The following is a 24433-nucleotide window of genomic DNA, read 5'->3' as shown; positions in this document are numbered from 1 at the left end:
TTTGTAAGTTTTTCTTTGTTTCTCTGTATTCCTCATATTCCTCATTTCTTATAGCATAGTATGATTCCATTCCATTCATGTACCATAATTTTTTTCAGCTATTCTCCAATCAATGGTTATCTATTTTGTTTTCAGTTCTTTCCTACCTACCACGAAAAGTGCTGCTATACATATTTAGTTTCCCTGGGATCTTATTTTTGTCATTGAGTTTCTTAGGGAATATGTCTTACATTTGAATCTCTAGGTCAAAGGGTATGGACATTTTAGTCACTCTATTCACATAATTTCAGGTTGATTTCCAGAATGGTTGGGAATAATTTACAGCTCTACCAACAATGTATATAGTGTACACATCTTTGCACAACTCCAACATTATCATTTCCATCTTTAGTAAATTTTTTACAATTTGCTTGGTTGTGAGGTAAAACCTGGGTATTCTGACTCTAAATTGCTCCTTTTAATCTTTATGAAAGACTTCATAAACTGTGAAGTGCTATACAGATTCACAGTATTTCTAGTGGTTATTATAATAACTATAGTTGATCACAAAGTCCTACTTTAATTCTTCATCATGGAGTGGAGATGACCTTGGGTTTTTATGGGGTATGTCTGCAGAGTATAAGTTCTGATAGTTTCTACCTCGTTTGTAAGGCTTCTCATACAATCCTGACAACAAATGGAGAAATTCATAAAGGAAACTCATGATGGAAAGACAGTTGCAAAATGACCCTTAGTTTTGTTCAACAACAGTGGCAGAGGACAGCAAACAGGACACAATAGGTTATGAATCATGACATTTTTAACTCCTCTCTGAACATTAATTTATTGTTACTTTAAATAAAATATTCTGATCCAGTAAACAAAAGATAAACAAATTCCTCCAGCCACCAGAGAAATTGAATTGTATCAATTTTGATACTCTTGCTTTAAATGAAACCGGAAGACAAAAGGATATTGTAGATAAATGGAAGAATGAGGCGTAGGTTCTAGTTACTGATGAGGAAATCATTTTTAAATTTGCTGTCTCTGTACTGTTAGATCACCAACTTGTTAGAACAAAAACCAAAATCAATATTAAACTAGAAGTATGTGAATATAGGGCACAAAACTCAAGCAAATCCAACCTAGCCTGTTAAAATTATCAGTTGTAATGGAAAAATGGGAAATGGGCAAAACAATAGATTTTTAGACAGACATCATTTCTTCTTCTTCTTCTTCTTCTTCTTCTTCTTCTTCTTCTTCTTCTTCTTCTCCTTCTTCTTCTTCTCCTGGCAGGGCAAGGAGGGTTAAGTGACTTGGCCAGGGTCACACAGCTAGTACGTGTCAAGTGTCTGAGGCAGGATTTGAACTCAGGTCCACCTGAATCCAAGGCTGGTGCTTTATCCACTGCACCACCTAGCTACCCTCATAGACATCATTTCTTATAGAAGCTTAACCATTATATATCAATTTCCACAACAATGATACCAAAAGAGCTTCAAACACCTCGTAAGCAGATATCTGTTCTCTTTGTCAGTCAGAAAGAGATGGCAGCCTCAAAAGGAAACACTGGTTTAGGGGTATAAGTTCATTTATAATCTCTTACAGAAGGAGAATGGCATAATACTAAAGTAATATCATATATAAAACATCAAAAAAGCAATATAAAAGAAGTCATCCTAAGGACAGTTAAGGTGAAACTGGATGCAGAATACAACAACAAAATTAAATGGGAAAGATTTATAAAAATGTTTTATAACAAATGTGTCACCATCAATGACAGTATAGTCACTATGGACTAACATAGGTCCCAAGATGTTCCATGAGGCAGTAGAATTGGAACTGAAAAAACAAAAAACAAAAAACAAAGGAAAAGCAACCAAATCAGATCAATTACATGCAAAGTGGGGCTGTACTGTAAATGACACAATTTGAAAGGGACTGAGATCAGTTCTTAAAGTATCTGAATTAAGGGAGGATGTCAAAGTTCTGGGGAATTCCTGGATGTTATTGTTACCAAAAAAGAGAGATCCAAAGAATATCAATTAATACTGACTTATATGTTTACTTTTCCATTTCTCCAAAACTTTTATGAGAATAATCTATACAAGCATTGAGGGAATACTTGAAGAGGGTATGGGAAGGAAACAGATAGGCTTCTATATAAATATTACCCTATAGGAAACAGTCATGCAATCCATTCCAAAATATAGAGATAATGAAAAGGCATTTTACTCATGAGAGCAAAATGCTTCCTTAAAGGCCCTCTTTGGACAAGATGTCTCCCATGCATATTTTAAAATAACATAACGATATTTGAAATATATAAAGATAGAGAACTATGTTTGGCAACCCTCTGATTACTAATGTCAAATGAGACATAATACAGGAAGATGGATCCTCAGCAAAGGTCCTTAGTGCCAACCTAGAGGATGCCCATTACAGAGTCAAAATAGAAAAAATAAAAGAATTTGTCCCTAATCTGGGACCCACGATCTCATTTTAAAACTATTTTCATAACTTTTTCAGTATAATTAGTTTCATTTGTAATCCCGTGTATTTTATTTTATGCATTTAAAAACATTATTCTGAGAATGGGTCCATAGTCTTTATCAGGTTGCCAAATGGGTCCATACACAAAAGAATAAGTCAAGACTCCTGCTATAAATGATGAAGTACTTTAGATTTTCTGCGTTGTACTGGTTGCATCAGATCCCTGAACACTGCAGAGCCTGCTACACTGATTCTATAAACCATTTCAAATTGTTCAGCCTAACTATCCATGGTACAAAAATCAAATGGATAAAGAAGGCTGCTGTTTAGGCAATTTGATGGACAAACCATAGAGCTGGTCTTTCAGTCACAAAAACTTTGGGCTGACATTACATACTGATGATGAGCTGGATTGGGAATTGATCAGGAGTAGAGGAGGAATTGCTTTTGGAAAACTGCATAATCCTTTTGATGACTCCCAGCTTCTCCATGAAGTAAAGGCTCATCTTCTTAATAACAATAGTCTTTAGATAATTTAGATAATAGATAATTCCATATGGTTCTGAGTCATGGGATGCACAGTCACCAAAGAATTTAAGTTGATCACCCAAGGGCAGAAGAGAAGCTTATTTTATGTGCCAGTGGGCACATATTGCCAACTAAAAATTGAGCAGGGGGCAGCTAGGTGGCACAGTGGATAAAGCACCCACCCTGGATTCAGGAGGACCTAAGTTCAATTCTGACCTCAGACACTTGACACTTACTAGCTGTGTGACCCTGGGCAAGTCACTTAACCCTCATTGCCCTGCACCCCCCCAAAAAAAATGAGCTAAAGAAACATAAAGAATAGCCAGAGAAGTGTATGACTGGAGAAAAAAAGGTAGGAAGAAAAAAGAGGGTTTTTTTTTTAACCTAAGTGTAAGACACCATTTATCCCTAGTAAATTTCATCTCATTATATATAATTCAGTGTTGTACCTTGCCAAAGACTTTTTGAATACTGAGCCTAGATTCTCTGTTATAATGAATGAATGAATGATATTACTCATTATAATTGAGGTATGTCAAAAATTACTCTGATTTTGGGAGATAGGTGGGAGAAGAGAGGAGAGACAGAGAGACAGAGAACAGAGAATCAATGGATAGCTTGTGTGCTTCATTGGTATCCAATGTGAAGCAGGGAAGGCCATCAGTACAAGGGAGTACCTCATGTAGAGGGTTCATAGAAGGATGATCATAGATTTAGATAATACTCAAAGAACCTTAGAGACCATCCTGTCTATTTACCTCATTTTAACAGATAAGGAAACTACAAGAAATCAAGTGACTTACCCAAGACCACATAGATATAAATGACAGAGACAAGATTTAAACTCAGATTGTCTGACTTCAGAGACCATTCTTGTTCCACCATTATCAATATGTTTACAAGAAGAAAGGATGTGGATGGGCTATGATTTTTATCATGAGAGGGACTTCTCATATTAAAGAGAGCACAGACCCATTAAAGTATTAAAGTGTGGTCAGCCAGAATTACCGATGCTCAAATACAAATAGGCAACCCAACAAATGGTAGAGCCAAAGTTAGATTGTGGGGGATTTTTGAAGGAAAGGAATAGACGTTCTGTGATAGTGAATATCGCCCTTTTCGAAACCAATGTTATCCCTCAGACTTCAGCCTACTTAGGGGAGCACAGATGTTTCATTTGGTTACAGAAATGAAGAATGCCTTAGGGGTTGGGAGCACTTAAACAACCAAAATAAAGCATTAGTGGAATTGGAATTATACCAACTAATTCTAACAGCTTTGAAAAATATATTAGCCCTCCAGCCACTGAATTTTCCAAGCAGGATGCAGAAAGGAATGAAGAGTTTATTTTGTTCCGTGAAGCCAGAGGCAATTTCAACTCTCACATATCCATCCATTCTTGCAACATATCCTAGTCCGATGGCAATATATGGTATAAAGGCATGCTATGGTCTCTGACCCACCCGACAGGTCTTTGCAGAACTTTAAATCCAACCAGCAGAGAAATTGATGGCAATTTTCACATGAGAAATTCTTCATTCTCACTGTGGGCATCTAGCCTGGGGTCTTTCATATAGCCAACAAGTTTTGGATACTTGGATATAGGTCAACAAGTTTGGGGGGTGGGGTGGGGAGGGGTGGGTATATTTTATTAAATTTATTTTTTTCAACTAAAGATGTTTTCTCCTTCCTGTCTACCCTCCACCCTGTTGGGGGGGTTGGGAGGGGGAGACTCTCATAACAAGCATGAAGCCAAGTAAAACAAGTCAGAAAGATTCATCTCCCTGAGTTCAAATCTGGCCTCAGACACTTACTAGCTATGTGACCCTGGGCAAGTCACTTAACCCTCTTTGATTCATTTTTCTTATCTGTAAAATGAACTGGAGAAGTAAACGGCAAATCACTTCAGTATCTTTGGCAAGAAATGCCCCCACACACACAATGGGGTCACAAAGATTCAGACATGACTGAAATGACCAAAGAACAATAAAAAAATGTGCTTCATTTTGCACCCTGTGTCTATTCCTGCTCTGCCAGGAAGGTGGGTAGCATGCTTCATTATCTGTTTCTTTAATGGTTGATCATTGTCTTAATCAGTATTCTTAAAGCTTTCAAGATGGGGCAGCTATGTGATACAGTAGATAAATTGCCAGTCCTGGAGTCAGGAAGATTCATCTTTGTGAATTCAAATCTGGCTTTAGACATTTACTAGCTGTGTGAGCCTGGGCAAGTCATTCAATCCTGTTTGACTCAGTTTCCTCATATGTAAAATGAGCTTGAGAAGGAAATTACAAACCACTCTAGTATTTTTGCCAAGTAAATCCCAAGTGGGGTCATAAAGAGTCTGAAATGACTGAAAAACAAAAAAAGGCTTTCAGAGTTATTTGTTTTTATGATGTTGTATAAATTGTTCTCCTTCTTCTGTTCAATTCAGTCTATATCAGTTCATACATGGATTCCCAGGTATTTTGGAAACTTCCCTATATAATTTCTTATGGCACAATAGTATTCCATTACATTCATACACCATAACTTATTCAGCCATTCCCCAGTTGAAGGGTACCCACCTAGTTTCAAGTTCTTCTACTACAAAAAGAGTTGAATATAAATAATTGTGTATACATGGACCCTTTTCATCTTTCTTTGATCTCTGGGCCTATTGATGGTATCCCCAGATCAAAACTATATGTGACGTATGGTGCCTACTTGGCTGGGCTATTATGAAGAAAATTCTTTGTCAAGTTTAAGGTACAATATAAAAGTTATGATGAACAGAATGCTATCAGAAAAACCTGGAAAGACCTACATGAACTGAAGCAGAGTGAAATGTATTATATACAAAATAACAGCAGTAGTGTAAGATGATCTGCTGGGAAGCACATGGTTATTTTCAGCAAGACAATGATCCAGTGTAATTCTGAAGGACTTATGAAAATTGCAATCCACCAACAGAGAAAGAACTGATGGTATCTGAAAACAGATTGAAACACATTTTTTTTGACAATTCCTTAATCTGAAGTTTTGTTTTTATCTGTTTTCTCTCACAACCTAGCTAATGTAGAGATGTTTTCCGTGACTACTCATGTATAACTTATATTGAATTGCTTGAGTTCTTGGGGTGGGGGGTGGGAAGGGAGGGAAGAAGAGAAGTTGGAACACAACGTTTTTTAAAAATTGATGTCAAAATTAGTTTTTACATGTAATTTGGAAAAATAAAATTCTAAATAGAGAAAAAAACTATGTTTGAGGTGTATGAAGTAGAAACTCAGAGTAATTTTAATTTTCATTTCTCTATTAAGACATAGAACATTTTTTTCATGCATTTCAACATTTTTCATTGGTAGCTTGGATTTGTTCCTTAGAAAACTTAACTATTCATATTCTTTGGTCATTTATTGATTGGGGAATGGTTCTTATTCCTATAGATTTAATCAGTTCTTTATATATACTTATCAGTGAAACAACACATTTTCCCTAGCTACCTTTTTCCTTTTTTCTTTTAACCGAATTAGTTTTTGTGTGTGTTCAACAACATTCTAATTTTATGTAATCAGAATTGTTCTTTTCTCTTCTGTGATCCTCTCTATTCCTTGTTTGGTCAGGAATTCTTTCCCTATCCATACATATGACAGGTAACTTCTTCCTTGCTCCTCAAATTTATTTCTGTCTTTTGCGTCTAAGCCACATCACTATTTGGACCTTATGTTGTTGTACGGTATGAGACACTGGTCTGTAACTAGTTTCTACCAAACTCCTTTGTAGATTTCACATCAGTTTCTGTTAGACAGTCAGTATTACCCTTGTAGGGCAAGCCTAATCTGTTCCACTGATTGGCTCATCTGTTTCTTAACCAGTACCAAATCATTTTGATGATTACTACTTTGTAATACAGTTTGAGATCTGATATACTCAGGCTCCCTACTTTCTCACTTTTTTTCATTATTTCCCTTGAGAGTCTTGACCTCTTATTCCTCCAGATGAATTTTATAGTAATAAAAGTATTTCAAGATATATTCCATAGGTATTTGCTAAATTTAATTGAATCCATGGAAAAAGACAAGGCTTAAAAAAAAGTTTAATCACCAGATCTCAGCTCACTTCTGGAAGAGCTGCTCTGGCCATTAGAATGAAGCAATCTATTAGACTTCCTTTGTTCCTTTCATGTCCATCCTGCACAATGGCAATACTACAAGGTCTGCCCTGCCTCTGGCTATAGGGGACAGAAGGAACAGAGAGAGCTCAGAGTGTAAAACATGGGACAGACAAATTCAATCCAATGGTCGGATTGAGGACTTGAAGCTGGGAGGGGCCTTTCAGATACTCTACTTCAAGGTCCTCATTTCACAGATGAGGAAATCAAGGCTCAGAGAGTTGAAAAGACTTCCCCAAGGTCACACAGGTGTTAGGCATTAAAGCTGAGATTTTAATCCAGACCCCCAGACTCCAAATTCAGTGCTGTTTCCATTACTCCATATTGTCTTCTAATTCAATAAAGCCAAGCAGCCATTTGAAAGTACTGGGTAGCATCCCCAAGGGAAATTAAATTCAACAAACATTTATTGAACACTAACTATTGGCAAAACCCTACCTAGAACTTCAAAGAAAAGGAAGCCATCATCTCTGCCTTCAAGGAGTTTACAATCCAGGAAGGGAGATACAACTGTGTACAGACAAAATGAATGAGCATGTGCTAAGTGAATAAGGGGAAACAGAATCCTCAGAAAGCAGATAAGGGGAAGATCATTTTCAGTTGGTGGGGATCAGCACAGGCTTCACTGAACAAAGCTGGTGGCATTTGAACTAGACCTTAAAGAATGGGTAGCTGTGTGACCCTGGGCAAGTCACTTAACCCCCATTGCCCTGCAAAGAAAAAAGAATGGATAGGATGTTGGCAAGCAGAGAAGAGAGATGGGATGCAGTTAAAGGGAAGTTCCAAGTACTATAAGGGACAGGTTTCATAAAGCTGGGGAATCATGGGTCATACTAGAGAGATGATGAGCAATTTAACACACACAGAAAGGACCACAAATGCAAAATAGAATATAAATAACCAAGAGAAAGATATCCTCCTACTTTACTCAGTTGATTAATTTAATGAGCAGAGAGGTAGCATGGTAGTTAACAGGGCACTGGGCTTTAAGTCAGGAACTTCAAATCCTGCCTCAGACCTTTGCTAGCCATGTGACTCTAGGTAGGTCACTTAACCTTGTTGTGCTCCAGCTTCTGTAAACTGAGAATATTCTACTACATGGACTTCTGATGTCCCTTCTAACTCTAAGCCTATGATAAGCAAGATTAAATATCTACTGTATGCAAGCATAAGGACAAAATGAAAAATAATGCCTGGCCACATGTGTTTTTTTTAATGTGTCAAATTAATAGCATCATTGTATATTACATAAACCTAATAATATGTGTCTGAGGGTACGTGCACACACACACACACATACACATATATCTGAGCATATTGTTATGATGACAAAAGCAAATGTACCTTCTGGGGCTTGTCAGGGGACCATTGAATAATTGTAACAATCCATTGTATTGTTGATAGTCTATTTTGGGCAGAATAGGATAACGAGGAAACTTGGCATAATGGGAAATGTGTTCAACATATCATCAATCATTCAACTGTTCCTTGCCTCAGTTTCCTCATCTGTAAAGTTGGAATCATCACAGAATATCAGAACTAGAAGACATCTCATACATCATATAGTTGAACCCACTCATTTGACAGATGAGGAATTGAAGACCCAAAGAAGTGATTTGCCCAGAGTCTCTCATCTAGTCAGTAACAGAATTAGGGCAAGAACATAGGTGGTCTTCTTTTAATTAATTTATTTATTTTAATTTTTCTCAATTACATGTAAAGATATTTTTTGAGTTCCACATTTTTCTCCTACCCTTCCTTCCCTCCCCACTCCCCAAACCAGGAAGCAATTTGATATAGGTTATACATTACAATCATGTTAAACATAGTTCCACATTAATCAGAACAAAAGGAAAAAAATACAAGAAAAAATAAACAAGAACAATAACAAAAAAGCAATGACAAAAGTGAAAATAGTATGCTTCGGTCTGCACTCAGACTCCATAATTCTTTTTCTGAATGTGGAGAGCATTTTCCACCATAAGTCTTTTAGCATTGTCTTGGATCATTGCATTGTTGGAAAGAGCCAAGTCCATCACAGCTGATCATCACAAAATGTTGTTTATACTCTGTACAATGTTCTCTTGGTTCTGCTCATTTTGCTCAGCATCAACTCATGTAAGTCATAGGTGATCTTCTGATTCTCAGTCTAGTGCTTTTTCTACTATGTCTTTTCATAGGAGATAAAGGAAGAGATGGTCAATTTTTCACCTCTTCCCTAGGAATAAGCTTGGTTCTCATAAATAACAAATTTAGGGGGTTTTATATGGTTATATTCTTTCTATTAATATCATTGTAGTCATTGTGTTTATTTTTAAATGTCTTTGTTCTTTTTATTACTATTTTAGTCATTGTGTATATCAGTTTCCTGGGTGGTTTTTTTTAATGTCTGTGTTCTTTCTATTAACATCGTAGTAGTCACTGTGCATATCACTTTCTTACTTCACTCTGTATTTGTTCATGTACGTTTTCCCATGTTTCTCTGAATTCTTCATACCTGTTATTTCTTATGGAATAGTACTATTCAAGTACCATAGTAGTTATCCAGTCTACATTTGATGGGCTTTCATCAACAAAGAATATATTAAGCACCTGTTTTGGTGCACTGGAGATTCAGAGACAGAAAAGGAAATAGCTTTTATCATCAGGAAGTTTACATTCTACTACAGCGAACATTGCATTTATATTTATGCCAAAGAACACTAGCCAAATATGAATGAGTTTATATTTGAAGACAGTTAAACACGAAAAGGTCAGATGGGAATTTACGGGCCGAAACCTTTTCCATTCCCTTAATCCAAAAGAAAATCAACTAAAGAGTATGGATAGATTGTATCCATCAAGGAATCTTACATGATCTTAATATGTGGGTGGGAGCCACCTTGTAAGAGATGAGCTTTTAATGTCTGCATTTTACTCTAATAAATCAAATACTTTAAAAATAGTCAACAATTAATTCTCCTCCCTCACTCCCCTTCCCCTTCCCCCCAAAAAGGGAGCACACTTGAGGGCAGCCCTGAGGTGTTTCTGTTGGTTTTGTTTTACAGAATAGGCTACCAGATCCCAATGTTTACAGGATTCTGCATAATGTTTGTGTCTACTATCAGTAAGTACATACTTTTTATGTTCTGAGTTGGGGCGTTAACCATCAGAGGCTGGGCTGGAGGCAGGAATTTTATACTAGTAGGGGTCCCAGAAATAGCTGACTAATCCTTCTCCCAGTCTTTTTCCATCCCTCACTCATTGAGCTGTTAATTAGCATCAGATCATCCAGAGATGGTTTTAATTGGCCCTTATGCCATAGATTGCTGGCCTAATGCTGATTGACAGCTTAGCCAATCAGTAGCAGGGAATACAGAAAGAAAGGAGGATACTAAAGGAATTTCATTTCCCAGCTACTCACTGACTCCATGGAAGAGTTCCTGAGCAGCTACCTGTCTGAGAGTATAAAATGTTATTCCAGAGAGCATGCTGGGCTTGGGATCAGGAGATGCTGGATTCTAATCCCACCTCTGACACTTATTCATTGTGCGGTCATAGTGAGTCATTTCACCTCTGTGAAATGAAGGATTTTTGTCCATGTGAAATTGGGGATCGGAAGACTTATACCACCTGTTTCACAGGGTTGTCATGGGGAAGAAATGTGTTTTTCGAACACTATGTAAATAGGAGCTGATATTATTACAGCATGTATTACTGCTGTAGAAATGTGGGCACAGCATGGGATGCGACTGAATCCTCAGGTTGCTGCTTGGTGTCTTCCTTACCACTTTGTAACTAACCAGGGATGGGGTTTGAGGGGAAGGACATTAACTGGGGCTTCAACGTCCCAGTGCCCCTTTGGTGAGCCATGAACTTTTGTGGCAGTCTGGTGAAGCCTAAAGAGCCTTTCTCAGAATGTTTTTAATGCATAAAATAGAGTGCATAGGATGCCAAACAATTATATTAAAATATAGTTATCAAAATAGTTTTTTTAAAATTCATGGACCCCAGGTTAAGAACTGCTGTTCTACATAGACTTTAGCAATTGTAGAAGAAAATCAATATCTCTAAATGCAAGCAAACAACAGTGCTATTATTAGCACTGAGCATGACCACCATCATGTTCATCCAGTAGTTGAAGAAATTATCCCAATTTAAAATGTTTTAATCCCCACTGCAATGAGACTTGAGTTGGTTTATTTTGTGCTTCCCCTCTGTTCTCTTGGCAGTGTTTGCTTTTTCAGGGAGCTATGCGTTACTCCTCATAGCAAGATCCTTGCAAGGAGTGGGTTCTTCTTGCTCTTCGGTAGCTGGTGAGTATAGAAATATCCACATCATTCAATGAACTACAAGGTATCTTCAAGCCCCTCTTCCCACCCTCCCCAAAATGACCACCATGTCCCTACTTTCTGCTTACTTATTTAATTAGTGAGGAACAATCCAATTCATTGTGGCATTAGATACAAGGTGTCTATGGCCTACTCTGTCTGACATGGTGCCAGGAATGCTGTTCTATCTCAATGCCTAGATTCACCAGTCTGTTTCTAAAAGGCCTCAGATCTTGTCTGACATCAGCAGATAGACAGAAAACTGGGACCTTAGAGGATTCGGAACCAAAGATATATCTCTGTCAAGGGTCTTAATGCTGTGTTTGGCACATAGTAAGCCCTTAATAAATTCTTGTTGACATGCTTATTGACCTTGGAGGTCATCTAGGCCAACCCCTTCATTTTACAGAAAGGTCACACAGGTAGCAACCGACAGAGCCATGATTCGAACTCAGCTCCTCTGACTCTCAGCATGGTGCTCTTTCTACCTTATTCTATCACAATGTAGCAGATCAGCCAATCAGCCAATCTATCAACAAGCATTTATTAAGCACTTCCTGTGTGTCAGGCACTTCACTAGGTGTTGGCAATACAAAGAAAGGCAAAGACGATAGATGCAGAGCATGTTGACTAAAGAAGAAAATAATTCCCATCTTTACATTGCCTTGACTTTTCTAAAACATTTATTTAGGGATGGGTATGCTGGCCAGCATTTACACGGATGATGAAGAAAGAGGCAATGCCATAGGAATTGCCTTGGGAGGACTCGCTTTGGGAGTGCTAGGTTGGTAAGACTACAGTATTTAAATGACTTAGGGGAAAATGATTGCTTGAGTGGACTGTATGGAGATGTTCCTTTCCTTCCCTCTTATTCTGTTAATTGGGGAGCTGCCCTAAGCAGTTTCACTAGAGGTGTGATCCCTTCCCCTGTCACCCCTCACCCCAAGGAGCAGTCACTGGACCAGGGCTAGCTGTATCCCCACCCCCTGAGTGCATGATTTCAGGACCAATGTGAAGTCAAACACTGGATATACTGTTCATGGGAGATCTAGATAGAGATGAGCTTCCGCAGAAGATACACCGGATGCATGAAAGCTAAAGGACAGAAAACAGGAGGGAAGTTTCAGGCCAGAAAGTGGATCTCAAGGAAAGAAATCCTTTTTCCTGGGTGCTTAGGAAGTAGGCCTCCACTGGCATGTAGAGAGAGGGTCCAACAGGAAAAAAAATAAGTATTGCTCCTTTGAGTCACAGTACACCGAGTCATCTCTTTGTTGCTTAGCGCTGAGGCTAGCAAGCTAACTCTAATTTCCTTATCAAGAGAATGAGATTTCCCCCTAACAAGAACTGACTGGTGTGACCCAGAAGATATAACTCACGTTGACAGTGTAGTTGTTGTTCCTCCCCCCCCCCCACCCCGGCCATCCTCATCACCTGGAAGGGGTGTGTGTGTGTGTGTGTGTGTGTGTGTGTGTGTGTGTGTGTGTGTGTGTGTGTGTGTGTGAGAGAGAGAGAGAGAGAGAGAGAGAGAGAGAGAGAGAGAGAGAGAGAGAGAGAGAGAGAGAGAGAGAGATCCTATCATTTTCTGGCTACCATGAACCAGAGATTCAGAATTCCAATTTCTTTACCTTCCTCTCTTCTCCTTTGAGTTTAGAAATCTCAAATATCTACCTTTGTCGATTTCTAAGGAAATCATGTTCTTTTTCACATATCCCCTCGTGCTCATAGGAGATGCTTTTCCAAGTCCACAGACCTAGTCTAATAACTGAGATACTAATTCTCTCTGACTGAACATCCCTTTTTGCATGTGTCAGTCTGATATCCGGAAAAAAAAAATGATTGCTAGAACACTTTCAACTTATAAAAACAAATGGGACTACTCTCTGTCCAGCCCTTCTAAGTCACTCCATGGAGATTAGGAATCTTCCCTTTCTTATTTCTTGTTCTCATAGTGGGACCACCCTTTGGAAGTGTGATGTACGAATTTGTAGGGAAGACCGCTCCTTTCCTGGTCCTGGCTGCCTTAACTCTGCTGGATGGAGGTTAGTAGAGACAATAGTAAGAACTGCAGGGCTGGGGATCTTCAAAGCAACCATGGGCTTACTTTCTGAAGATGCCGTTTGTCTTTTTCTTTCTGCAGCTATTCAATTGTTTGTTTTTCAACCATCGAGAGTTCAACCAGAAGTAAGTAGAGCTACACCTTCTTTACTGATAAACTGGGAATGTGTCTTCCTTTAACCCTGAGCTCTCTCTTTGGCAGAGTCAGAAAGGAACCTCATTAGTGACCCTGTTGAAGGATCCCTACATCTTAATTGCTTCAGGTAATTAATGTTTTCAGAGTGATTCTTCTCCTTACCAAAAGTGCATTTTACAAAAAACTGCATGTGCATGCAGTGTATGTGTGTGTGTGTGTATGTGTCTGTGCATGTGCATGTGCGTGTGTGTGATATCCAGAGAAAGTGATGTTGTCTTTGGAGTCAGGAAGATCTGCTTTTAAGTCCTGCTCCATAGTTAGTATGTGTGTGACTCTGGCCAAGTCATGTGATCTCTGAAGGACCCCAAGTATCACTAACACTCTAAGCTACTAATTGCAGACCTATATTAGAGGAGGCAGTTTCTGCATCGGGAGTTCCCTTAACTACATCAGTTTCCCTAACTATATGGACAGACAGAGACAGAGAGATACAGCTAGAGGGACAGAGAAAGGAAGAGAGAGAGACAGAGAGAAATATGTATGCTCCTATATATACACACATATATGTATATATACACATCTATGCCCTAGACTATGTATATAAATATTATGTGCATCATATATACATATATAAATGTTTTAATAGTTTTAAACCTCTCTGAGACTTTTGGAAAACCATATAAATGTTGACTGATAGGAAGATACACAGAGATATATTTGGAAGGGAAGGGGAAGAGGGAGAGGGAGAGATAGCTAAGGGTATAATGGATAAAGATCTAGATGAGGAATCAACAAGACTTGGATTCAAATCTTGACTCTGACACCTACTGGCTGTGTGATCCTGAACAAATCACTTAATCTGCCTCATTTTACCTCCTCTAAAACTGTAAATTGCAAAGCATGTATAGATTTGCATTGGGAGATGGAATTTCTTTACCAGAAATTCCTAAACCCATGAAATCATGGATCTGGTAAAAAAAAAAGTTCTTGTATGTATGTATGCATGCATGTGTACATAAATAACTATATGTCATAAAATTATTTTCTACCCTAAATAGTCCCTGAAGCTCATCCCAGATTATCTTTTCGGACTAAGGCATTCCACAAATGTGTAACTGGAGCTATTTAAAGGCATATGAGGGTTTCAGAAACACACACACACACACACACACACACACAGACAAGTTTTGCTGAATGCAGAATATAATACCTGTGTGCCAAAGGCCATTGCCGTCTGTCCCTCGAGCTTTCTGGAAATGAGCAGTCAGTCTAACTGCAGACATCTTAGCCAGTCAGCCTAATTTATCTTGGCATATTTGAACCTAGGCAGACAACAGTTCCTGAAAGTGCTGAACAGTATGGGGAGAAGAATGATTTTCCAAGGGAAATAAGATACCTGAGAAACAAAAGAAAGGCTGACTTTTTTGAGGGGGGTGGGGAGAGACACTGGTTAAATTAGGTTGTTCCCTTTTGCCTCTGAAACAAGAAGACTAAAAAAACCAGACAAACAAACAAAAACCTTGGGGACTGTGACTCCTGCAAATAGTAATGGGATAAATAGTTTTTCATCAAAGATCTTGCTCACATTTTCCCATTGGCTGAAAGTTGACTTCTCTCTGTTGGTACTAGGTATGCAAAAAGAGGGTTATCTTATGTAGGAAGGAGGGCCAGGAGATGGAAATCATAGGGAGACATATTTAGGCTTACTATAAGAAAAAACTTACTGGTAGTTAGAACTGTTAAAAAATGAAATGATGGCCTTGGGTGGTAGTCAGCTCCCCATCATGGAAGGACTTCAGATTGTGCTGAATGATCACTTATCAAAGACACGGAGAGAATTCATGCTTTACGTAAGGGTTGGACTAGATGACTAATGTAGTCTCTCCTACTGATCAGGTCAGTGGTCCATCCCATCCAGAATCCTGTAGCCAAGAGGAGATACAAAAGCTATGCCTGGAGCAGCCTGGTTATCTTCCCTGAGGTCCACCTTGAAACATTGTACAGCTTCTCAGAAGCCAGTCCTGGATCTGCTATTCATAAATTAGTCCAAATCCTTTTAAAATTCATTTAGCTTTCCTGTCATTACCACTTCTTGAGGGTAATGAGTTCCATAAACTAATTATCAGCTATATGAAGCAAGGCTTTGCTTTTATGATGCTTTTCATGGACAGGGACAAGATTGTAATGATTATTCTATGGGATAACTGGCAACTAGAATGCTTCTTTCTTATCTGTCCAGACATTAGGGAAGCTACCTGGACCTTGGTTTTTCCATCTGTGGAACAGGACTGTGGAATATTTTCATTTTTCACATGAGTCACAGACAGGCAGTGAAGACAGCAGTCCAGTGAATATTTTGTGTAACATGGAGAATCACTCCTTGCTAGGCTTGTTGTTGTTGTTTGTCCTTTATTCTCTTTTTCTATTTTTAAACTTTTCTTTGTTTCTTTGTTTCTTTCTTTTTCTTTGTTTCTTTTTTTTCTTTTTTGCAGGGCAATGAGGGTTAAGTGACTGGCCCAGGGTCACACAGCTAGTAAATGTCAAGTGTCTGAGGCTGGATTTGAACTCAGGTCCTCCTAAATCCAGGGCTAGTTCTTTATCCACTGTGCTACCTAGCTGCCCCCAATTTGTCCTTTGTTCTTGAAGAGGACCATGACATTGGGGTGATGCCATGATTTGCAGTGAATTGGATTTAAGTGAGGGAGGGTTGTGAAAAGTCACCAGCCTCACTCTCTCTTCCAAAGCCATCTGGGTCCACTGGCTAGATATAGATCAGTACGACTGGAGATGACCCCTGATGTTTGAGGCAATCGGGATTAAGTGACTTGCCCAGGGTCAAGTGTCTGAGGCTGGATTTGAACTCAGGTCCTCCTGACTCCAGAGCCAGTGCTCTATCCACTGCACCACCTTAGCTTTCCCCTTGCTAGGCACAGCAGGAAGGAACAGTGAACATGACTGAGGTTGGAACATCACACTCTAGGCAGAAATCCAGGTACAAAGAAGACACCCGGAGTAGCTTCTGGGGAAACTGTTTCCCTTCTGCTTTGATGCTCTGGGGCTTGTACATTATTTTCCCCTTTCTCCAAGCCACAGAAAGAAAAAAAAGGCAATCAACCCTAAATGTCAAACCATTGACAGCTGCAGGTGCTGCAGCTTCCACGTGGTCAAAGGAAGGGAGATACATTTGTATTTTTATATTTGAGCATTGTTTGTACAGATGGCCTTTAAATGTCATGAGAATGACAAAATCCTTTTCTTTCCTCAATATGTAAATACTGTAATCTTTACTGCCCTGTCTGTATGAGGACTGAAGTCTAGCTGACAGAGGGTGGATGGTAGCGCTGAGTGATGCAATCATATTCTTTGCCCATCTAATTGGGTTCAAAGAAATAGTACAGGAAGCTCCTATTTTCTCCAAATGATTAGGGAATGAATGGGGTGTTCTGGTTAATTGAATATTTTGATTTCCTGAGAGTCACCATAGCGACCCAATAGATTTATCTTTTTTTTCCCCAAAGAATTAAAATTTTGAATCATTTATCACTAAGATTATTTTTATTTATTATTAGATTTTAAAAAATTTATTCTGTTTGCCCAACAACCTATTATAGGGGCTCTACACAAAACACTGGGAATTTCCCCTCTGTTCTTTGGATACCTTAGAGACATCAGTACAGTAAGTAGGGGGGCTGTCAATCTGATGTCTTTCCTTCCATTAGATTGTAAGATCCTTGAGGGCAGTGACTTGTCTTTTGCTTCTTTTTGGATCCCTATTGTTCAGTACAGTGCCTGGAACTGTGGTAGGTGCTTAGGAAATGTTTATTGATTGATTCTTCCTCCATGACTGGCAGAGGAGATTGATCTGCATTGTATTGATGGAAAAATATACCCTGAACATTGCTTTAAAATTTTTACAAAAAGAATTCTTGGGATCATCTTAGAGGATAAGTATGGGAACTGTGACTTCATTAGTAAAGAGATGTCCCAGATGAGGAAACTCCAATGTACGTCATTATTTTTTCTGCAACTGCGAGTCTTAGAGAGCTGCCTGGAACATAGAAGGCTCTGTGAGTTACCCAGGGTCACACAGCCAGTATGGACAGAGGCAGGTTTTGAACACAGGTCTTCTGACTCTGAGGCTAGCTCTCTATTCACTATGCTGTTCTGGCTCTCTGGTAGCATTGTACTTATCTCTTTCTCAGAAGAGTATAGGAAAATAGGAATTTGAGCTGACAATTCTGAATCTGGATGAAGACAGTTACAATTATTCAGAAAGACTGGACCTTTTGAAGCCTAACTTACATGCCATCTCAATTCAGGTCAGCAAATGTTTATAGAGCACCTACTATGCACACCCTGGTAGTGGCTGAGATATCAAAATACATATCCAATAGACCCTGATCTCAAGGACCTTTCCATCTAATGAAGAAAAAGATAAGTATGTGAATAATTATGATGCAAAGCACCATGGGATAAGTGCAAAGGGAAGACTCAGGTACAGAGAATTTGAGGTAAAGACCACTTCTGGCTGGGGGAGATGATGTGTGGAAAAGAAGGGTGCTTCAGAGAGGAGGTAGCATCTAAGTCAGGTCTTGAAGGAAGAGAGAAACTCCAACAGATAGTTATTAGGAGACTGTCTAAAGGCATGGAGATAGGCAAGGCCAGGCTGAGACATGACCGAGAGAGGCATATTTTGGTGGAACCTATGAAGAAAGTCCATTGGAGTCAGATTGTGGAAAGCCTCGAATGTCAGGATTAGGAGGTAATGCTTTGCTCTGTTAGGCCCAAGGAGAATCACTGAAGGTTCTTAAGTATTAGGGTGATGCATGAGGAAGATTACATGGGACAATAATGTGTAAGATAATAGATAGACTGACAACAAGAAAATCTCAAATGAAAGTGATGTTTTTCTCATCTGATCACAGAACATTTTATATGTCTTTTACATGCCAATCATATTCTATTTGCCTTGTACTTATATCTTGTCACACATACTAGATTGGAAGGTCCTTGAAGGTATTAACTGTCTTAACTTTTTTCTATCTTCCCAGCACAGTAACAGGTATTTAACAAGAATTGATTAAATGAAGGGGTGAAGGAGAGTTAAGCAGAGACTCAGGAGCCCAAATGAAAGCAAATTCTCTTCTTTATTAAAGGGTCAATCTGCTTTGCAAACATGGCTATTGCAATGCTCGAACCAGCATTACCAATCTGGATGATGGAAACCATGTGTTCCAGAAAATGGCAGCTGGGTAATGTATTCAAGTTGACTTTTCCACTCCTAGGGCTTTACTCTGGGCTCTCTTCTTTATGATAATCATGCCAAGATTCCTCATGTGAAATGACAAGCTGAATGCTTTTATTTGGTACCCTAGGAAGTAAAGGCTTATTTAAACAATGAGGTTTGTGGTATTTACCTGCTCGGCTGCTCCCTCTGCTCATTCTAGATCTTGTCTGGAGGAGCTAGACTTGAACTAGAAATACCAGAAGCTCACACAACAATGGATGAATCAGCATTTTCTCCACATTTCTGGAGTTACCTGAAAAGTGGTCATCCAGCCTCCGCTTAAAAACCTCTAAGGCCATGATGGGGCCTGGGAGTTGATGGGGAGGAAGGAGTAGCTACAACCTCTTAAGACAGACCATTGCATTTTTGAAAGACAGAAGACCTGGGTTTAAATCCCAATTCTGCCACTAATTAGCAGCGTGATTTCTGGCCTCTGTAAAATTCTACCTCCTGGGGGCTCCCATTTCCTCATCTGTAAAATAAAGGGCAGATAGGTGGTACAATGGGTACCACCCATTCCTGGAGTCAGGAAGGCCTGAGTTCAACCAGATGGCTATTAGGTATGACCCTGGGCAAGTCACTTAGCCCATGAGAACATGTATGTAAAGGAGTCTTGCAATTTAAACAGTGGTCTTCAGGGCTTCAATCCAAAGAAATGTAACTCCTTGAACAAAGTAGGCCAAGGGCTTTGAACTTTTCTTGTTTTATGGACCCTTCTGGCAGTCTACCGTAGCCCACAGACTGCCTCTCAGAATAATGTTTTGTTGCCTACATTCATAATCGAAGGAAATGCTAATATCAAGTAAGAGATTGGTGGAAATAAAGATGTAATTTTTTCCTGCCCAAATTCACACACTCCTGAAATCTCTCCATGAACCCTGGGGGTAAGGGGGTCAATAGACTTCTGTAGAAGACACTTAGTGTTGAGTGAATGTTGAATGGATGAAAGGAAGGAATGACCTATTACTGGTGACGCTTTCAGGAGTTCAAGGTATTTGGTAGCAAGGCATTTTGTGTCTCTCACATCACACTTCCTCTGATTAGGCATTGGACCAGTCTTGCTCATGAGGCCCTGTAAGCATTCATCAACCAAGGCAGTTTTGTGGCTTTCAGTAGGTCAGCAAAAGAAGACAGAAAAAGTGAGCTCTGGTCCAAGCAGACAGGCCTCTACATATAGACGGCAGGCTACATCAGACTTGCCTTAAAAGCCTTCCTGGGTTGAAATGGTTTGGGGCTATTTCTTAAATGATTTAATAATCTCACTAATTGAATGTATCCCAGCCAGCTGTTGGCTACTCAGGCAGGCTTGCTTTCCCCAGCTCCATGCTGTGACGGGGGGGGGGGGGGGGGGGGGGCTACCAATAAAAAAGGTATTAAAGTTCTTAGGAAAAAATGGGGGGGGCAGGGTGGGAGTCTGGTTTAGACATCAGGCAGCCAGATGGGCTGCTTGGATTGATCAAGAACAGGACCATGTAGGGAACTTAACAGATGACCATATGTAAATCCATGAGGTGAGCAGAAGGAAGGACCTATGGGTATGCATAGGTGGGAAATGCTGGCAAAATGCCGAGTAGGCAAAGCTAGAGTCCCCATTAGGAAATAAATCCAATATGTTTACTTTTTTCATATATTTTCTGCAAGGCTTTGGGAAATGCCTTGAATCATTCATGTCAGTTTCTTTAGGACTTCAACTCTGCTACTCCGTCCAGCTCAGTCCCTACCATGCTAAGAGACCGTAAAACTAATCTGCTCTTCAGTTCTATTCATTAATTTTTTTGTTGTTGTTGTTTTTTAGTGAGGCAATTGGGGTTAAGTGACTTGCCCAGGGTCACACAGCTAGTAAGTGTTAAGTGTCTGAGGCCGGATTTGAACTCAGGTACTCCTGACTCCAGGGCCGGTGCTTTATCCACTGCGCCACCTAGCCACCCCTCTTCAGTTCTATTAAAATCAGGAAACATGACTAGCATTGTGGTTGGAATCAGGGGTGATGTAAAGATTATATACCTTAAACTGGAAGAGACCTTATCTAATCCAACCACCTCTTACAGATGAAGAAACTGAGGCATGAGGAGTTTAAGTGACTTACCCAAAAATGGTAGCAAATGTAAGACACAAGTTCAAATCTACAACTTGCTAACATTAAATCCAATATCTTGAGTTCTATATGTCTTTATCATCTTAAGACACTGATCATATGTTCTAGATACGAATAACTTGCCTAAAAAGCAAATCAATACAATGTTATGAATAACAGCATCTCATTTGATCCTAATAAATACTCTTAAAATACTTTAATCTCCACCCCTATCTCCAATGGGGAGGGGAGCTTATATTATCAGTGTAGGGAGCTCTTGGTGAGGAATTCCTGCTACCAATGCAGACCAGCTTTTTCTCTACTATATATATATATATATATATATATATATATATGTGTGTGTGTGTGTATGTGTATGTATATATATATGTGTGTGTGTGTGTGTATATATATATATATATATATATATATATATATAGTGGGGCAATAGGGGTTAAGTGACTTGCCCAAGGGTCACACAGCTAGTAAGTGTCAAGTGTCTGAGGCCAGATTTGAACCCAGGTACTCCTGAATCTAGGGCTGGTGCTTTATCCACTGCACTACCTAGCTGCCCCTCTACAATTTATATTCTGAGAGCTGCCCAGGGCGATAAGAGATGAAGTGGCTTAAACAAGTTGACAGAGTCAGGCTACATCAAAGGACCTGGGTCTTCTTGATGGTGGGGCCAGCTCCGTCTCTACCCACCCCATGGCACTGCCTCTCGGCCTCATTTTGCAGATGAGGAATGGCTGAAGTGATTTATCCAAGTCCACATTAGAGTAAGCAAAAGAACAGAGGCTTGGATCTAGGCTTTCTAAGTCTTCATATTAACTTGGCCATTGAATCTTATTGGAGACGGGGATAATAATTCTTGAAGCATGAAATTACATTTCACGTTTTGGCTCCTTAGAGCTCCCAAGTCTTGTACGATGATGTTTAAAAATTAACTTAATGGACTAAATCCCTTAGTCTCACCATGCATGTCAAAATGGCCAGTGGCTTCTTTGGGTTATTTCTTAGTGAATGACTACAAAAAATTTAAAAGAATACAGAAGAACAAAAGACCCTTGAGGACAGGGAGTTGTCAAATTTTGTCTTTTTATTCCTCATGTCTAATACAGTGTAGACACATAAAGGCTCAAGAATTATTTGTTGAATTAACTTGAAGGAAAAGACAGATGTATCCGTGTGTGTGTGTGTGTGTGTGTGTGTGTGTGTGTGTGTGTGTGAAAACACTAGCAAGGAAAGGCAAAGGCATAGTAATTTGATTTTGGTCAGGGAACCTGGAACTGTAGGGTTATGCAGATCTTGCTTAGTTTTTATCACTTTTGGAAAGCTTCATAGTTCAATCTTTATGCCTGGGCTGGTGGGGCACACAAATCAATGTCAGGATGGAGTATAGAATGACCCTATCTCTAAGGAAGCAACCTCAGAGGCAGAGGTAAGGCAGACATCAGTGCCCACAGGCAAATTCATTGGAAGGAAACCAGGGCTGGACTTGACTAATGCAGAGAGTGTTTTTAATGAAACCTTTGAAGTCCTCCCCAGTGAAAAAGCATGACTCCTGAGCAGGATAACTAATGTCTTTTCTTCTAGAAGAGTATTATCCTGAAGTTTTCCAAATGACACTTGGGTTCCCATTAATATTTTTGTAGCTAACACACAGAGCTAGACGTTCTGCACTGAGTTCTCAGATCTCGATAATCCAGAGCTGCCCATTTTGACCTTGTGTGTAAAACTTACCTCCTTTAACAGACCGAAATATAAAATTTTTAGAGAGGGAGAGAGATTGTGCAGTTGATAGTGAAATAAATGTCTTTCATTTCTATAGCATCACAAGGGTTTTATATTTGATGGATAAATGGTGTGGGGCCTGGGCTAGATGTGTAACAGACCGGATATTAGATGCTTGGGTGCAAGGCGACAGGGCTTTATGTGATATGCTCTAATCAAAACAGCTGTGCTACATTTATTAGTTTTTCTACCATTTGACTGAAATCAGTACTGATAAGGTGTCCCTTTCATAAATTTCCAGGCGTTGCTTTCCTACCAGCTAGTATCTCTTATCTCATTGGAACCAATATTTTTGCAGTACTTGCACACAAAATTGGAAGGTAAGATTCATTTTTAAAAAACCACAAACCTTTGTACTTATAAAGGAGTTCCTTAAAATTTTTTCAAGTATTCCTAGCTGATCCCCAAATGTAAAGATTTCTCAGTCTTTTAGAAATCTCAAATGATAGCTTTGAAAAAACAAACAGAAAACAATCTACTCTCATTGATCTCTGGGAGCTTTTTCCTTTGACAGGTGGCTTTGTGCTCTCCTGGGGATGATTATTGTCGGAATCAGCATTATATGCGTGAGTAAGATATGACAACTTTAAAATGAAAACTCAGTTCTGTGACTAAGATATTAAATATTCAGCTTTTGGCAAATATTGCCAATTCCCACCAAATATTTTTGCTTCATGCTACATATTCAAAAGTCAGTTGATTTTTATAAATTTTACCAACACTTTTATTTTTATGGATTATCTCTTTACAGAGATAGATAGTCTACCCAACCTAGTTCCTCACTATATCCTGTATCACCAACTGCCTATTGGAAATTTCAAATTGGATGTCCTATTGGTATCTCAAACTCAATATTTCCCAAACAAAACTATTTGTCTCTTCTTTCAAACTCACTACTCTTCTAAATTTCCCTATTCCTGTTGAATTTATTGTTGTTCAGTCATTTTTCAGTTGTGCTGACTCTGTGATCCCAATTGGGGTTTTCTTGGCAAAGATACTGGAGCAGTTTGCCATTTCCTTCTCTAGTTCATTTTACAGATGAGGAAACTGAGGCAAGCAGGGTTGTGACTTGCCCAGGGTCACACAGATAATATCTGAGGTTAGATTTGAACTTATGAAGATGGGTCTTCCTGACTCCAGGCCCAGCACTTTTTACATTGTGCTACATGGCTGCCCAGCATTCCTGTTGAAAGTGTTGATGATTTTTCTTATTTCCCAGTGTTATCTTTGCTTCCTCCCTTGATTGCCAATCTTGTCAATTCTTTCTCCATATCTCTAGCATCTGGCCCCTACTCAATAATGTATTCATAGTGCCAGAAACTTGGTTGAGGCTCTCAGATCCTCTCACCTGAACTATTAAAAGTCTTCTAATTGGTCTCACTGCTTCAAGTCATTTCCTTCTCCATTCTGTCTTCCACATTGGGGCCAAAATTCTTTTCCTTAAACACAAGTCTGACTATGTAAACTCTAGTGGCTCCCTATTGCTTTGAGTATCTGTCTGGCACTTAAAATCCTTCACAACCTAATCATCCTACCTTTCCAGGTTTAGTAGATACATTACTCCCCTCCATACACTCTGTGGTCCAGTCAAATGGGTCTTCTTGCTGCTCCTCACAGGAAAATCCAT

General features: G+C 39.2%; 1 protein-coding gene across 1 annotated transcript in view; it reads left to right on the top strand.

The window, feature by feature from the left end:
* Positions 1–24433, top strand: part of SLC18A2 (solute carrier family 18 member A2) — a 45999-nt gene that overhangs the window by 13351 nt on the left and 8215 nt on the right. The window contains exons 4-12 of the mRNA XM_043981953.1: positions 10198–10256; positions 11362–11445; positions 12152–12244; positions 13410–13499; positions 13598–13641; positions 13718–13778; positions 18808–18903; positions 23048–23126; positions 23321–23372. Coding sequence (XP_043837888.1) covers positions 10198–10256; positions 11362–11445; positions 12152–12244; positions 13410–13499; positions 13598–13641; positions 13718–13778; positions 18808–18903; positions 23048–23126; positions 23321–23372 — 658 coding nt within the window. The remainder of the gene's footprint in view (positions 1–10197; positions 10257–11361; positions 11446–12151; positions 12245–13409; positions 13500–13597; positions 13642–13717; positions 13779–18807; positions 18904–23047; positions 23127–23320; positions 23373–24433) is intronic.

Source organism: Dromiciops gliroides, chromosome 2 (genome assembly GCF_019393635.1).
Source record: "Dromiciops gliroides isolate mDroGli1 chromosome 2, mDroGli1.pri, whole genome shotgun sequence".
Taxonomy (NCBI): domain Eukaryota; kingdom Metazoa; phylum Chordata; class Mammalia; order Microbiotheria; family Microbiotheriidae; genus Dromiciops; species Dromiciops gliroides.
Note: the sequence above shows the minus strand (reverse complement) of the source record. Positions and strands in the feature narration are given on the sequence as shown.